This window comes from Alexandromys fortis, unplaced genomic scaffold (genome assembly GCF_014885135.2).
Source record: "Alexandromys fortis isolate MF-2015 unplaced genomic scaffold, M_Fortis_MF-2015_v1.1 scaffold_91, whole genome shotgun sequence".
Classification (NCBI taxonomy): domain Eukaryota; kingdom Metazoa; phylum Chordata; class Mammalia; order Rodentia; family Cricetidae; genus Alexandromys; species Alexandromys fortis.
This window is the reverse complement of record NW_026067968.1, coordinates 6,257,697-6,272,967: the sequence shown is the minus strand read 5'-3', so window position 1 is coordinate 6,272,967 and position 15,271 is coordinate 6,257,697. Positions and strand designations below refer to the sequence as shown.

At 50.4% G+C, this 15,271-nt stretch overlaps 1 protein-coding gene across 4 annotated transcripts in view; it reads right to left on the bottom strand.

The window, feature by feature from the left end:
- Positions 1-3,339: 3,339 nt before the first annotated feature.
- Traf3 (TNF receptor associated factor 3) overlaps positions 3,340-15,271 on the bottom strand; it is a 100,416-nt gene continuing 88,484 nt past the window's right edge. For all 4 annotated transcript variants that reach the window (XM_050154710.1, XM_050154711.1, XM_050154709.1 and 1 more), the window contains 3 exons: positions 14,927-15,067; positions 9,814-9,988; positions 3,340-9,119 (listed from right to left, as the gene is read on the bottom strand). In XM_050154710.1, the coding sequence (XP_050010667.1) occupies positions 8,548-9,119; positions 9,814-9,988; positions 14,927-15,067 (888 nt within the window). In that variant the 3' untranslated portion in view covers positions 3,340-8,547. The remainder of the gene's footprint in view (positions 9,120-9,813; positions 9,989-14,926; positions 15,068-15,271) is intronic.

The window sequence follows — 15,271 nt, the reverse complement described above, 5'->3', positions numbered from 1 at the left end:
ACAAGAAGCAAGACCCGCGTCAAATATGGACAACACAATCCCATGGACTGAGGTTCCAGACTAAACACAAAGGCAGAAGGAAGCAAGCTTCCCGAGAAGCATACCAGAGTACGACCAGTATGACCGGCTGCCGCTTTCCACCATGCCTTACCAGCCCTGCGCTCCGTGAGCCCAAATACATGCTCGTTGCTGAGGTTGCCTTTGTTGGGTGTTTTGCCACAGCAGGGGTGTTGGAGGGATCAGCTTGGGTTTGAGGTCCTGGTAACAGGTGGACGGATGCTGGGGCAATGGCGCACCAGTGAATGGTGGATATCCGGATGTGTGGGTGAGGGGAGGCAGAGCGGGAAAGGTGGAGGGCTGCTGATGGACGAGCCACTCAGACTTTGGGACTTGCCTGAGTCCTCCTCCCTGGAGTTATCCCCTCATCTCCAAAGTTCGGTCCTTAACCCTCCACTTTTCCTCCTCCCATGCAGAAGGCATTTCCTCCACTAGGGGGCACTCATTTCCACACCCGGGTCGGGCCCACACTAGCCAGGGAACCCTTTACTCTGGTCCAGTTGCCTTCAAAGGGGGCATCAGCTCACTTGGCTCAGTAAGTGTAACTGTTGGGGAGGGGCTTGCTCTTGGCCTCCAGCCAAGGCCATCCACAAAGGAAACTCGGGATCACATTCTTGGTGCCCGAAGCTCTATTTCTCACTGGAGAGGAAGCAGTGGCACACTGGGCTCTGCCTCACTGCTGAGCCAGACTTACCCACGGGACACAAGCTTTAGTGGCTATGTGGGTGCTCAGAGCCGCATGGTGACCACATGGGAAGGGTAGTGAGAGCACCTGGGCAAAGGGGCTTCCTGGAAGGAGCAGCACCAATCGGTAGCAACAGGAACCCTGGGTCGGGGGGGGGGGGGGGGGGGGGGGGGGGGGGGGGGGGGGGGGGGGGGGGGGGGGGGGGGGGGGGGGGGGGGGGATGGCTGGGACTAGCATGCAGTGTATCTACAGAAAGCCTTGATTGCAAACACGCCACTAGGCACTCAGGCACATGGAGACACACACTTGTGAACTGATCAGGACCTTCTCAGGAAGTGTGAGAATGCAGAGCCCGAAGGTAGGAGTATCCACAGCAGGGCTGCTCCAGGGAAAGGAGGAGCCAGGGGGTTGGCAGTTGCTCTTTCGGCTTGACTCCACCCTGTGTCAGACTATATGTACACAGTCAACCTTCACATGCCAGGGAAGCCATCTCCCTCACTAGGGACAGTCAGTACACTAGGGAGTACAGTCACCATGAGGCTTCCCGTTGGTTCATTCAAACTGCAATGAATGTTCTAATCTAGTTGGTTTTGTGCTTGGCCATTGCAGCTCATGGCCTACCCAGGGTTGCGGGAATCCTGAATGACGGGAAGGGGTAAGTAACAGACAGATGGACAAAGATGTCTGCAGAAATAAAGAGCCTACCAAGGCACCGAGGCAAGGACACGGGAGGCCAGAAGGTGGACAAGGAGCTAGAAGGGGCAGGCTCTTTGCTGCTGAGACTGGGCTAGATACAGCTTTGGGGGGCGTGGAGATTCAAATGCTGGGAGCAGCTGCCAACACTCTCAGCCTCTGTTCATTCTTACATCTGAAAAGTCGGTCCCAGAGCCAGTTTCCCCTCCCTGCTCGGGTGTGGGCAGGCTTTCTGGAGGCAGGGCACAGCTTGCACTCCTTTATCTGTGGGCAGTAGGAAAGGACAGTGGGGAGGCAGGGGGCTCAAGGAGTATTGTTCTGAGACACTGGCCTGTTTGTTTCAGGATGAGGAGCCAGCTGCCTTTGTCGTCCCCCTCCCCCCCCAACACGTGGCCAGTTGTTGCCTCCTGTTCTTTTGTATTGAGTCTGAAGTCTCTGGGGCCAGGGGAAGTCACAGCTGGAGGCCAGGCTTGCTGACTCCAGGCCTGAACACCCTTTGTTCCTCTTTGGGTGGGGTCCCTGCAGGGACAAAGGCTGCTTGGCTGGGAGTAGTTTGGTTGGTGGCATCTGAGTGAGGAGCAGCCCCAGAGCAGGTCCTGTGACCTGGTCACCCAGTGTGGTCACAGGGCTGTCTTCGGCACCCTAGAGAAGTGGGGGCAGAGCCCCAAGTTCCAGAGCTAGGAGCATACAGGGCAAGCCTTATGAGCTCAGTGCCATGACCCTGACTGGTATGCTCCACCCCAGGGGGCTGCAGTACCAGGCAAAGGGTAGAGGTGCAGGGTCCAGAGTCCACATCCTGCAGAGGACTCATTCCACATGGACCTTAGGGACAATGCTATTATGCTCCCTGGCAGAAACCTTCATAGGTGTAGGTGTGTCTGCATGACCAAGATAGCCCCATGCCAGGGGTTAGCCCGCTGTCATCCCTGTCCTCAACCTGGGCCCACAAGCCCCGCCAGCTCCCAGGAGTCCCTTGGGTTCTCTTCTTCAGTTGTGCTCAGGGTTCTGCTGCAGGTGGTCCAGAAGCGCTTATGGAGAACTCGCCGTGGCAGGGTTTGGACAGGACAGGGAAGGTAGCTTTGAATTCTCAGGGGGTTTTAAAAATTAGATGTGTTAGCCAGGCGGTGGTGGCGCACGCCTTTAATCCCAGCACTTGGGAGGCAGAGGCAGGCGGATCTGTGAGTTTGAGACCAGCCTGGTCTACAAGAGCTAGTTCCCAGACAGGCTCCAAAACCACAGGAAACCCTGTCTCGAAAAACCAAAAAAAAAAAAAAATTGGTTTTTCGAGACAGGGTTTCTCTGTAGCTTTGGAGCCTGTCCTGGAACTAGCTCTGTAGACCAGGCTGGTCTCGAACTCACTGAGATCCGCCTGCCAGAGTGCACGCCCCCAGGCAGCTGGGGCCTGCCTCGCTCTGTAAGCCTCATGTTCTCCACTTAGGACAGACCTTTCAGAACATGGGCTCTTTTCAGGCTGGGCATACCTAGTCCTGCTACCTGTGGATCTGGTTCTCACTGGTGCTCTGTCCTCCACCCTGGACCAAGCCACAGTCTTGTGAGTTGCAGGCAAGACCTGGGATGACAAGAGCAAGAAGGCCTTGCTTAGAACCTTCTGGTATCTCAGGATGGTAGCAGCTTGGAATGAAGGGTGGCCCCCTCTAAGCCACAGGGTGTCCCCAGGCAGCTGTCACAGCCACTTATGAGAACAGCTGGAGGAGACCCAACCCAAAGCCCAGCAGGACTTGCCCGGTGGTGGTGCACACCTTTAATCCCAGCACTTGAGAGGCAGAGGCAGGCAGATCTCTGTGAGTTCTAGACCAGCCTGATTTACATGGCTAGTTCCTGGACGGCCAGGGCTACACAGAAAAACCCTGTCTCGAGAACAGAGAGAGAGAGCGCACGCGCAGGACTCTTAAATCAGCTTTATTTTCCTCTAATAGACACTTTAGCATTGCAAAATTTTGCATTCTACAGTCTTACAAACTTTATTATTAGCAGCAGAACAGAAACATCGCAAGACCTCAAAACACAAATAAATACCAAATGAAACCACATTTAACATACAGTAAACAGAATCTGAAACATCATAATGCTATCAGGAAATGAGACGTGTTGCTAACTCCTAGGGACAGGATTATTGCTGAGCAATAATGCACACTGTCTCGGTTTCTTAGAAGAGTGGAAGAACACGGGACTAATCACTGGTCACAATCACTTGGACTGTCAAGATGGGGCCTCACAGCCAGCGGTTACTACAGACACAAGTGTCAACAGTCAGATTAAAAAATACAGTCAAATGAGAGATTGACCTTCTTTGGTCTTTGTTTCTGGGTAAAAGAACTGAACACAAGAGGCGTGCCATCAGAGAAAAGAATGCAACTCCACAACAGTCTGCACTGACCCCCACTTCCTCAGTCAGCGCCTACAGATTCTTGGGGAAATCTTTGAAAGGAAGGCCAGCTTTTGTGTTTTCCAATTAGGTCATTGATTTGCCTTTGAAGGTTATGTTACCTGACTAAATGTGTACGCCAGTCACCACTGACTATGGGGTGACACAGTAACCCTGGGCTTGTTACCTCCTTTCCATAGTGACCTCACAAGAAAGACTCCAGACATGGTGTGGCAAGGGAAATGAGTCATTCTGCTTGGTTGCTTGGGCCTGCTTAGCTGTATGGCTGCCTTGGTGTAAGGTCATGCCCAACTGCCATGCAACGGTGCAGGGAACCCTCCAAGTGGACAACAGGCTGGGATATGTTCAGGCCTTTGGGACGGGCTGCTGGCCTGGCTCCCTGATGCCAGGGTGCCCATGGCAACCAGCACCAGCTGGAGTGGGGCAGTTAATGACGGCTGGGTCACTTGCCAACTATCACCTCACCTGCCCCAGGCCCTGTGGATACATTCTAGTTTGGAGAAAACAGCTGCTATGTATTTGCAAGCGGAAGACAAAACCGTGATCTTAGTCTGAGATTTGGGGGCACACCCTCATTTGTTACACACACTCAGAAACCATGGCATGCCTGGAACTCACACTAGCTCTCCTGCAGTCTAGTCAGGAAAAGGCTGGATTGAAAGTAAAAAAGAAATAAAGAAAAAGTACCCTAAGCTCCACCAAGTCATTCTCTATCCACTGATGGTCCCAGGCAGAGGGATGTACAGAAGGGTAGGGACTGACCCGCCCTGTCACCTGTCAGCTGGGAAATGTCTTGGCCAGGTACAAAGTGCAGTAGTCCCTGCAATGCGTGGCAGTGTGCAGGGGGAAAGAAGAGACAAGGGCCATTCTATGGTACTGGCACTGCCCCTGGTCTCCTCTTGGGCTGGCAGGAGTAATCCACCCAGGAACCCTGCTGCGTGGCATGCCCAGACCACCTCTCTTTTGCTGGACGCAGTCCGCCAGTTGTCAGGCCTGCCATGGGCGGCTGCTACCATGTACTGCTCAGTTAGAGCATTAATGTCAGGTCCCAACTCCAGGTGGGACTCTGGGGCACTAACGAGGTATGGGAAGGTGGCCAGCTACCCACAAGGGACTGTATCTGACCTCTAGGTCCTTATGAAGTGACCACAGATAGTCAGATTAAGCCAATTCAAAGGGGATCTGGTGCTGGTGGGTTTGAAGACCCTGCTGGAGGCTGCCCAGGAAGCAAAGCCACAGTGCTTCATGCCTGGCTCCCTGGAGTACCAGTCCTTGGAGGAAATGGAGAAAGAAAGATAAAGAAAAGGAGGCAGGATGGCAGTCACCTCCCTCAGCTGACTGCTGTGCTGTCTTAGGGACACGGTGCATCTGTGCATGGGCTACTCCAAGAAGGGGAGATGGATGTGGACTGAGGTGCAGGCCCTCTCAACAGCCCTTTGCTTCTTCAAATGCTGAGCATGTGTTCTACAGAAACGGAGCTGGGTGGGCTGGGGTGCGGGTGCTGCTCTCCTCCATGAGCCCATCACACACTCTGCAGTCTCATCCACAGCCTGGCATGTTACATGGCCTTGGTCGGGTCTGTCTGTCCCCAAGAAGTAAGAGAGGCCCAACCAGGGCCCTTTGGGCTACCTTTCTTCCCGACCAAGGAAGGCAATCCCGGTCTGCTCCTGGGCTGTTACTAACAGAGGCTTCCAGCTACCCCCAAAAGTCACGGTTTAGGCTTCAGGATACACTGACACTAAATGGCCTGCATCCTCCCAGGGGCAGTTTTGAGCAGGTAACGGACACAGCCCAAGGCAAGCAGGAGTTATGGGAGTTATGTCCAATTTCCTCATGGAGGCCATGGAACAAATGTTCCTTTAAAGGATGAGCAATTGACACTTTTGCACAGCTAGGTACACGCACTGCATGACCACCCTGTGTTTCTCGTGGCCAGGACCCTGTGAAATGGTGAGGGCTGGCTGCCAGAACTGGCAACAGGGCCTCAGTTATGCTGAGCCCACAGCCCCAAACTGGCCCAGGTGGTGAGCACCAAAGGGGCACCAAGGAATGCTGAGACAGAGCAGAGCAAGGCACACCCAGGCAGGGTGTGACCTGTTCCACACCTCCCAGGAGACGTGTCGCAGCACGTCCTTCACACATTAAGAGACAGGGCACAAGGGTATGAGCTTGCCACTATTCTACTGTTACCAAGAAATGCAAGAGACACACTACAGGAAGCTGTGACATGCTGGACCCTCATCCCAGGGACAACAGTTACTTAGTTGGTTTACTCACATCCTGGAGGTACCTAGAAGAGGCCAGGAGGGCCCACATCACATAGGAAGAGTCTTGTAAGTCTCACTAACAGGGAGGGAATACTTGAGGATACCTCAAGGTCACCCTCATACCAGGGTCTAAACCTAAAGATGTGATCTAATTAGCCCCATGATGTTACTGGCATCTATTGGCACTGCACTGACTTCTTCAAAGGGGGTGCTGCAGGGGTATCCCTGTTGCTGATACCTGGCCATGGAAAAGCTACCTGAGGCCAGCTAAGGACTTCCAGGTAGTCCTCTCAACTCCAGCCAGGTCTTTGGGGAAGAACCCTGGGGGACAGGCCTGGAGGAAGAAGACGGCACCTCTGAGAGGGCCTGGGCTCTGCAGTCTTTCCACTGACTTACCCCAAAGCGATCCCAGGAGAGTGGAGAAAGGAGCAGCAGGTGAAAGAACCAATGTTTCAGCATGGAAGGGCAGGGCAAGTGCTGGAGACCAGGAGGTCGCTCGAGGAAGCACGGGGACAGGTGTGCAGGAGGAGGGCACTTCCAGCAGGCACTGGGACAAAGGCACACCCAGGACAGATGGCAGCACCAGAGACAAGGTAGGCCATCGGGCACCAACCCAGCTGTCCCCGCGCGACCATGGGGAGAGCCCAGAGGCAGGCAGTCTGAAGCGCGGGCCCAGTTGGCCAATCGTGGGCGCGCCTTTTGGGCAAGTGGCACAGATGTGGTGGTTCACACACATTGGTTTTGCCTAAGAAGCACCCGTCGCGTGTAGCACCCATCAGTGTGAGAGCACCATGAAGTGTGGTGCATAGCAAAAGGGGCACCGGGGCAGGGCTCCAGGCTTCTATCACAGTTGGACCATCGAGAGACGTAAACAGTGAGAGCTAGAGTGCCATCTGGACAGGGCAGGCTGGGCATCAGCTGGCCAGCCTGCTAACAGGGAGGCCAGGGCCGCTGTTGGCCAGCCTGCGCAGGCCCCTAGACCAGTGGTCCGGTCTTGGGAATGCTTAGGGTAGGGTGGTTTCTCCTTCATGCTGTGGGGGTTTTCAGGGCCCTTGTGCAGACCTGGAAGGGCGTGGCACGCCTCCTTCCCTTGGGGTGGGACTGAGCTGCTCTTGGGGACCTAGAACTGGAATCTGTGAATATTTAGCAGCAGAGCCTCCAGAAGCTGCCAATGGAGGCCTGCCTTCCCCAGGCAGGTTTGGAGTTGTCTGAGGGCCCTGGGAGAGACAAAGGTCTGGTGGTGGAGAGAGAAAGATCTGGTTAAACTATTACCTTCTAGAATCATGGTGAGCGCAAACCCAGGGACAAGAAGCAGCATGTCACATCTAAGGCACATGTACCGTATGCCACCATCTCTGAGCACGGACGTTGCTTTCGGAGATCATTATCTGAATGCAGCACTATGACAGGATGAGAAACGCTTGCTGGGGCCTCCTGCAGCCAGGTTGCCTGCCTATCCTTGTACACTGGACACTGGAGGCCAAGGCTGGCGCTGTCAGCAACAGAGAGCTTGTCTAAACATGGGGCAGAATTTTAAAAACCTACAGGATTTTGTTTAGAACTCCAAAGTTCAACTAATGCCCTATTTTAGGGTGAAAACAATTTAAAGTCTGAAATGATGCACAGCATCCATGAGCATTGTCCCTCTCATAGTCATTGTGAAGTAGTGTCACTAACTACGACAGATATTGAAGGGTTACATTTCTAACGAGAAATAACAACAGGTTGAATATTCTCTTTCCTATCACAAGTGATAACCAGTGTTTGATATTTTACATTTTCTTCCAAGAAATATCAGTCTATCAACGTTTGAAAACAAAATGTTGCAGTAACAATTACTTATAGAACTTTAAATTAAAAATGACTTCTGAATTTAGAGACTTTATGTCTACTCAGGGCCTTCTGACAAACAAATTATTAAAACAGAGACCAGATGAGGCCTTAAAAATAGACAGTATACTATATTTGAAACAAGATTGCACTCTTGAATTTTAGGATGAATATATCAGAACTGTATTATTATTTCATAAGTTCTCCTTTTAAATTAACATGCTGACATGTCCTGCTACCTCCACGTGTGTTTTCTTTTTTGGTGTTCAAGTTAAGGAAGAAAAATCATGTTTCTTTTTAGCATATATGTTTCCACCTTAATTAACTAGATCTTTAAAAATGAAAATGAAAACCTTCTCTGATAGCAATATTTATCTTGTTGAAGGATAAATAATTCTTCAGAGTGAGTGTGGCTAGTCTATTAGAAAATCCGTTGGGGTCTGTTTTCACGTGTGGCTCCTCCTGCCAGCCACGCATCCTCCTTCCTCCTCCGGCTGCTTACCCTGTTCCACACGGTCCTTCCTGAGGGCGAGGACCTTCGTGAAGACAGACCGCTTCAACCCCCCAGAGGAGTTACCTTCTGCTGAATCCACCTCCCCAGTTACTTGTCAGGGGTCAGGCAGATCCGAAGTATCCACTATGACTTTAATAAAAATCGTATCATCTTTAATATACGTCCCATTCTCTAGAACAGTTTGGGCGACAAAGACTGGGCAGCCAGAGGCGATATTCATCTCTCCAGTGGGTTTCTTGAAGCTGCTGCTGTTGGGATCAGGCTTGAATGCATCTCCCAGATGACGTCGAGAGGACCCCTGATCCATCAGCATGAGTGTCACTTTCTGCTTGAATGGCCACGGCAACAAAGCATCATATTCTCCACGCATAATGACAAAAAAAAGGGACAAGTGTGTCCCTTTCCCCATTCCGTCCCCGTTCAGGTAGACCCTGGCACACATCTTATAGCCAAAATAGCCTGTGTAGAAAGGCTGGCTGTAGAGGGACAGGGTCTTCCCCATGACAGCCTCCTGCTTCCGGCGCTTGTAGTCACGGATCTTCCAGATCAGCACACCATTGTAGCTGGCGGTCTCGAGGACTTGGAACCGCAGGTCCATGTCGGCCAAGCGGATGTCATGAACACTCAGCATCTGGTCATGCCGGCTCAGCTGGGACTCCAGCAGGCCTGCCACATGCAAGAAAACATTTGGCAAAGGAGACATGCAAACATCAGAGAAGCGCATATGTACCAGTGTCTGGAACAGGAGCCCGCAGATGCCACTGTGACTGCAGACAGCAGACACGCGCAAAGTGTTATCTTTTCCTTCCCCTCCCCTCTGGTAGCCACAGTGTACCAACTGTCAGGCCACAGCTGTCAGAGCCTGGCTGCCTACTTGCCCACACTCCCCTGCCTTATGGCCCTGGCATCCACAGGGACACTAGGCTCTAGGTCTAAGCAGTCTCCTATTCTATTCTACCCACACGCCTTCCGTCTGCTTAATCAGCCCACGCAGCACAATAACCGACCCCTACTCCCTAATCCTTTCATGGAAGTCATCTCTGCACCCATCCAGACTCACAGCTCGGAGCACATACATGCTCACAGAGATACTTGGGCAAGAGGCTGCCCACCTCCCCTGCCTGGTCTGCTCCTGTCTCTGGGCCCTCAGAGTGTGTCTGTGGCACCCTGGCCCTACAGGACTGCCATGCTGGGACTACTGTGGAAGGACACATCTAAGTGAAAACCTGTCTCTGCTGGAGGACTCTCAGCACACAACACCAGTGCCTCAAGGCTGCATGTGCTGCGCCTGATACTCCACTTCCTGAGGCAGCAGTGCCGTGGCAAGTGGGAAGAGGTACCTCAGACCCAGTGACCTCACCTGTGTTGCGAGCCGCCTGCCCTGCACTCTTGTCCACGCTTTCCAGCTCCGTCACGCGGTTCTGAAGGGACTCCACACTGCTCTTCATGCTGTCTGCTTCCTCCCAGTTCTGCCGGAAGGGCCGGATCTCCTTGTCGAGTTCTTTCAGTTTCTCTGCTTGGCTGTCTATTACTCGCTTCCAGACCAAAGGGGTTAAAGGTAAAAACCAGTTAGAACTCTGGGCATGCTGTGCTGTCACCCCCAAATGCCAAGTGGAGCTGTCAATCACTGTGCACCCACTGGCTGAGACCACTAGTCTCCTGGGGATAAGCACGTGTGCAGAACACAGTGGAGCTGGAAGCAGTCAGATGATGATCTGTCTCATGCAAGATGGCTAACATGCCATCACATCCAGTCTGCAGTGTTTTTAGTCACCACAAGGCAGGGCTGATCAGACGAAAGGGAACAATACCCAATACCGTAAGTGTGCACGTGGCCCAGAAGTAGTTTTTCCTTTTCCTGCCCAAAGCTCCTACACAGGCCTCCCCATCTCAGGCTATTTCTTCTGGGATGACCAAACTGCCTGTGTCACATACCTGTATCCAGGCATCGCGTGACTGCCACCGGCTTTCCTGTCAGAACTCTGGCAGTGACCTTGACCTCACACTAATAGTGTTCCCTACTGTTCACCAGACTGCCGAAGCCTCACACCTTGTATCCACTTGTACCTCTAGCACCACAGGTTGCCACAGGTACAGAGAAGAAGCGACTGAGGTCAAAGCTTGTCTAAGTAGTAGAAGATTCTCAAGGCCCAAGACCCCTGGCTCCTACCAATCAAAGGGAATCAGGTTCAGGATGATGGAGTCACCTGGCACTGTCTGCCTACCCTGCTGCCTGTTTCAGAACAGACATGCTGCTTCTGTTCTATGATTACAGAGGGGGACCCTAGAAGTGCCAAGGCCCACGGAAAGAAAGAGCTCCTTCTATCCTACCTCTACCAGAGGCCCCGAGTGTTGGCAAGAGAAGGCTTGCTATGTACGGGGCCTAGGCCTAGGAAGAGCTAAGTGGGCTGGCCCATGAGAGTAGGTTCTGCACTCAGGGGCACCAGGACATATGCAAGTAGAGACACTGTCTTGACACAGGGCCTGCCAATTTTGCACTGTCTTAAGTAACTCGGCAAAGCTTTGTATAGAAACATACCATTCCACTTGTGAGGGTAACAGAGCCCTGTGCTCCAGCCTGTTTCCTGTGATGGAGCCTAGGATCATAAGAGTTTCCATTCATGCAAATAACCTTCAAAGGCAGCAGAGCAGCTCTGAAGCCGCTGGTCACACAGGGTACTCAGGGGAGTCCCAGGGACAGCCTACCATCTTCACTTCTTCTTTTGGATTTGAAATTCTGGGTGTCGGCACCTTTGTTGGTTGTCACCAACCAGGAAGGAACAAACAAGACAGGTCTGGATTCTCTCACTAGAGTGAAAGGCTGATGCAAATCTGCCTGGCTCTCCAGGAAACCTGATGCTGACATTTAGGAAGGATAAGGTAAGAACACTTGGTGTGCAAGTAAAAGGGCATAAATTCAAATCTCTAACATCCATATAAAAAGCTGGAGAAAGCCGGGCGGTGGTGGCTCACGCCTTTAATCCCAGCACTTGGGAGGCAGAGGCAGGCGGATCTCTGTGAGTTCGAGGCCAGCCTGGTCTACAAGAGCTAGTTCCAGGACAGGCTCCAAAAGCTACAGAGAAATCCTGTCTCAAAAAAAAAAAAAAAAAAAAAAGCTGGAGATAGGCACACACATGTACACACATGTGCACATATACCACCCCACATACAGCACAGAAGTCTTTAATCTTCTAAAAAAAAAAAAACTGCTATGTGAATGTCTCTTTACTTTATTTTTGGCTGTGAGCTAAGCCATTATTCCAGACTTCTGTCTATGTTAAACAAGAATGTATAATCAGAGGATATTTGGCTCCATAAGAACTGTTTTCTGAGGGCTGGAGAGATGGCTCAGCGGTTAAGAGCATTCATTGCCCGCTCTACCAAAGGTCTTGACTTCAATTCCTGGCAACCACATGGTGGCTCACGACCATCTGTAATGAGGTCTGGTGCCCTATTCTAGCCTGCAGGCATACATGCAGACAGAATATTGTATACATAATAAATAAATAAATATTTTTTTTTAAAAAGAAAACAAAACAAAACCTGTACTGGATGGTTCTGTGTAACAATTTGACACAAATTAAAAAAAACCTGTTTTCTGGGAGTCAATTGTATTGACTTTAATGAACACCCACAGTCTTGGTGTCCTTTGAATGAACTGCCCCCATAAAGTAAGCTACTATGGGTACTGGTAAAAAGAAAAAGCCTGACCAAGGTGGGAGAGACGATGTTTGGTTACTTAGAGGACTACGAGGGATTGCAGCATGGCCTAGCACAAGCCATTTAGTCACTTTAAGCTCCATGGCCCTGAGGTGCTCCTCCCCAATAACTAGTGACCTGCACAGGAAGGGACAAGACCACTGCACTGGCCATGGAGGTCTCCCTAATACAGTGCATTGACTCGGCACCTGGTAAACCTTGCAGAGACAGAGGCACATATTCTGTATATAGGTACATGTTCTATACAAATGGGCTCACCCAAACAACTTAGGAGTTGCATCCCAGCAAGGGATGTGTTATTTTTCAGACAGGCCTTTCTCTTGCAAAACCAACACAGATTCAAAGCAGAATACAGGTCTGTGTCAGGCCTTTTCTGTGAGCATGTGAGCAACAAGTGACTTAATTCCTGAGGTGCCTTGATGAACACTCTGCCACTGCAATGTTTCTATAAATGTACATCCTAAGTGCAGGTTGCAGGTGTGGAGTTTAATTCGCAAGTTCAGGAGCTGGGAAGCAGCAGTCCGCATACAGAATAAACAACCCCAATTTAAGGCCTGATTCTTAGAGACACAGATGACTAGCTGTATGAACTTCAGGGCTATAGCAAATGTCCTTTGCTATACCTTGTCACCTTCAGGTCATTAGGCCCTGGCTATACAACCCTGCTCAGTAAGAGTGTGGTGGTGTTCTATGTGGACTGCGGACGCTCACCTGAGCCCTACTGGAAGGACTCAGCAACTTGCAGCAGCACACGTAGTTCATCCAGTTTGTGACCAGCTGGCCTGTTTTCCTTTGAGTCATAGATCACATGATGCTACTGTTCAGACTCAAGAGAGTCCCACCTGAGCCTCCCAGGTACCGGGACTACATACGTGAACTCAAGTTGTCAGACTTGGTGACAAGCATCTTTATCCACTGAACTACTTTACCAGCTTCCCTCCTTCGGCATGCTAGGCAAGCACACTTAGCTATGCACTCAGTCCTTTTTAGTTTCATTTGGGACAGGAGATCACTAAATTGCCCAGGTTACCCTTTGGCTCTCCATCCAGGATACCTTTTTGTTTGTTTTTTGAGACAGGGTTTCTCTGTGTAGCCTTGACTGTCCCTAAACTCGCTTTGTAGGCCTAGCTAGCCTCAAATTAAGAGATTCACCTGTCTCTGCCTCTCAAGTATTGGGATTAAAGGTGTATGCCACCACGCCCGGCTACCATATAAACATGATTTATTTTTATTTTATGTGCATTAGTGTTTTGCCTGCATATATGTTTGTATGAGGGTGTTGGATTCCCTGGAACTGAAGTTACAGAGATTGTGAGTGGTCATATGGGGGTTGGGAATTGAACCCAGGTCCTCTGGAAGAGCAAACTGTGCTGTCAACTGCTGAGCCATCTCTCCAGCCCCCAGGCTACCATTTTGATAAAGAAAAGCTGGTTTGCTAGTGTGGCAGAGCTCTGTAAACTCAGCTGCTGAAGAAGCTGAAAAAAGGGGGTGACAGAGCAAGGCCTACCCAGGCAGCCTGGTAAGACTCCTTCTCAAAACACAAAGATCCACCTGCCTCTGCCTCCTGAGTGCTGGGATTAAAGGCGTGAGCCACCACCGCCCGGCTTCAGAATGTTCTTTCAAATTAACCCAGAGCACACTGCTATGACTAGTCTAGCTAGCCAGATCTGTCTGCAGGCCTTTATAGCCCTGGACCACCACGTAGGTTGCCAGGCCCACCTAGCGGTCACCCAGGCTCTAGGGTACTGAACTAATTTGTGTGACAAGCACTTGACTCAAGACACATCTCCTTAGTCCCAATTTTTATTCACAGAGATCCTTCTGCCTCTGTCACCCAAGTGTTGGGATCAAAAGCATGTACCAACACACCCTGCTGTCCTTTAAAATTCTGTTAAGAAACACTTCAAGACAGCTGGTGCTTTTTATCCCAGCATTCAGGAGGCAGAGGCAGGTGGATCTCTGTGAGTTCAAGGCCGGCCTGATCTACAGAGTGAGTTGCAGGACAGCCAGGACTACACAGAGAAATCCTGTATCAAAAAACAATAAAACAAACAAAAACAAAACCAACAACAACAAAAAGCTCTAAAAAAAAAAACAAAGAACAACAACCTTTCCTGGGCCAGCAAAATGCAAATACACACACTTTGTATTTCCTTTAACACCCATGGTGTCACATGCATGCAATGCCCAAAAAGGCCAGAAGAGGGCACCAGAGTCCCTGGCAATGGACTTATGGGGCTGGGAATCAAACCCTAGTCCTCTGAGAGAGTAACTCTTAGCCACAGAAACCTCTCTCAAGCCCTGCAAGTTTATATCTTTGTTGTTTTGGGGTATCTCTGGATTATTATGGTGACTTAAAGTTAGATATGTGTATAAAACAAATCAGTTTGGCTTGATTTCACTTTAGGAAGTGAAATTTGGCACACAAGTCCTAATGAACAATGTATCTTAAATAGGAATAAAAACAGATTTTACACAGACTCTCTGTTTTTGGAGGGGTGGAAAATGGAACCGAAGGCCTTGCGCATGCTAGGGAAATGCTCTACAAACAGCTAATTTTTAAGACAAGGGCTTTAAGTTTTACTTTCTCCAATGAGTTGAAGACACAAAAGAGGGGTTTTGGGTCAGCTTCCTAGGTAGGTTCATGCTGACCCAAGTTGCCCTTGGGTTTTCACACAAGCAAGAGAAGCCAAGGGTCTGTCTGCCAGGAACTCGGGGAGTAATGCCTGCCTGCCACCAGGCAGGGTGCTCACCTGCAAATGAAGGATTTTGGATTCATTGTTTCGAAGCATCTCCTTTTGTCTCTCAATTTCAATTTCAAAGCTACATATCTGATTGTGCAAACTTTGTATGCTTTTGTTTTTTTCAACGCTTTCATTCTGCAGCAAGGAAACCTGAGAAAGAAATTCTTCAATTAGTTTAACAAAAAGTGGTTTGATATTAATTAACAATAATGATAGTAATTAAACTTTCACAACATAAGCTTTCTACTGGCTCTTTAAAAGGAGCCCAGGAGAAAAATTCCTTCATACAAAAAGGTAGAAATCTGGAGAGCTAGCAGGGAACCCTGCAAGCTGTTTCTGTCTCTCCCTGCAGCT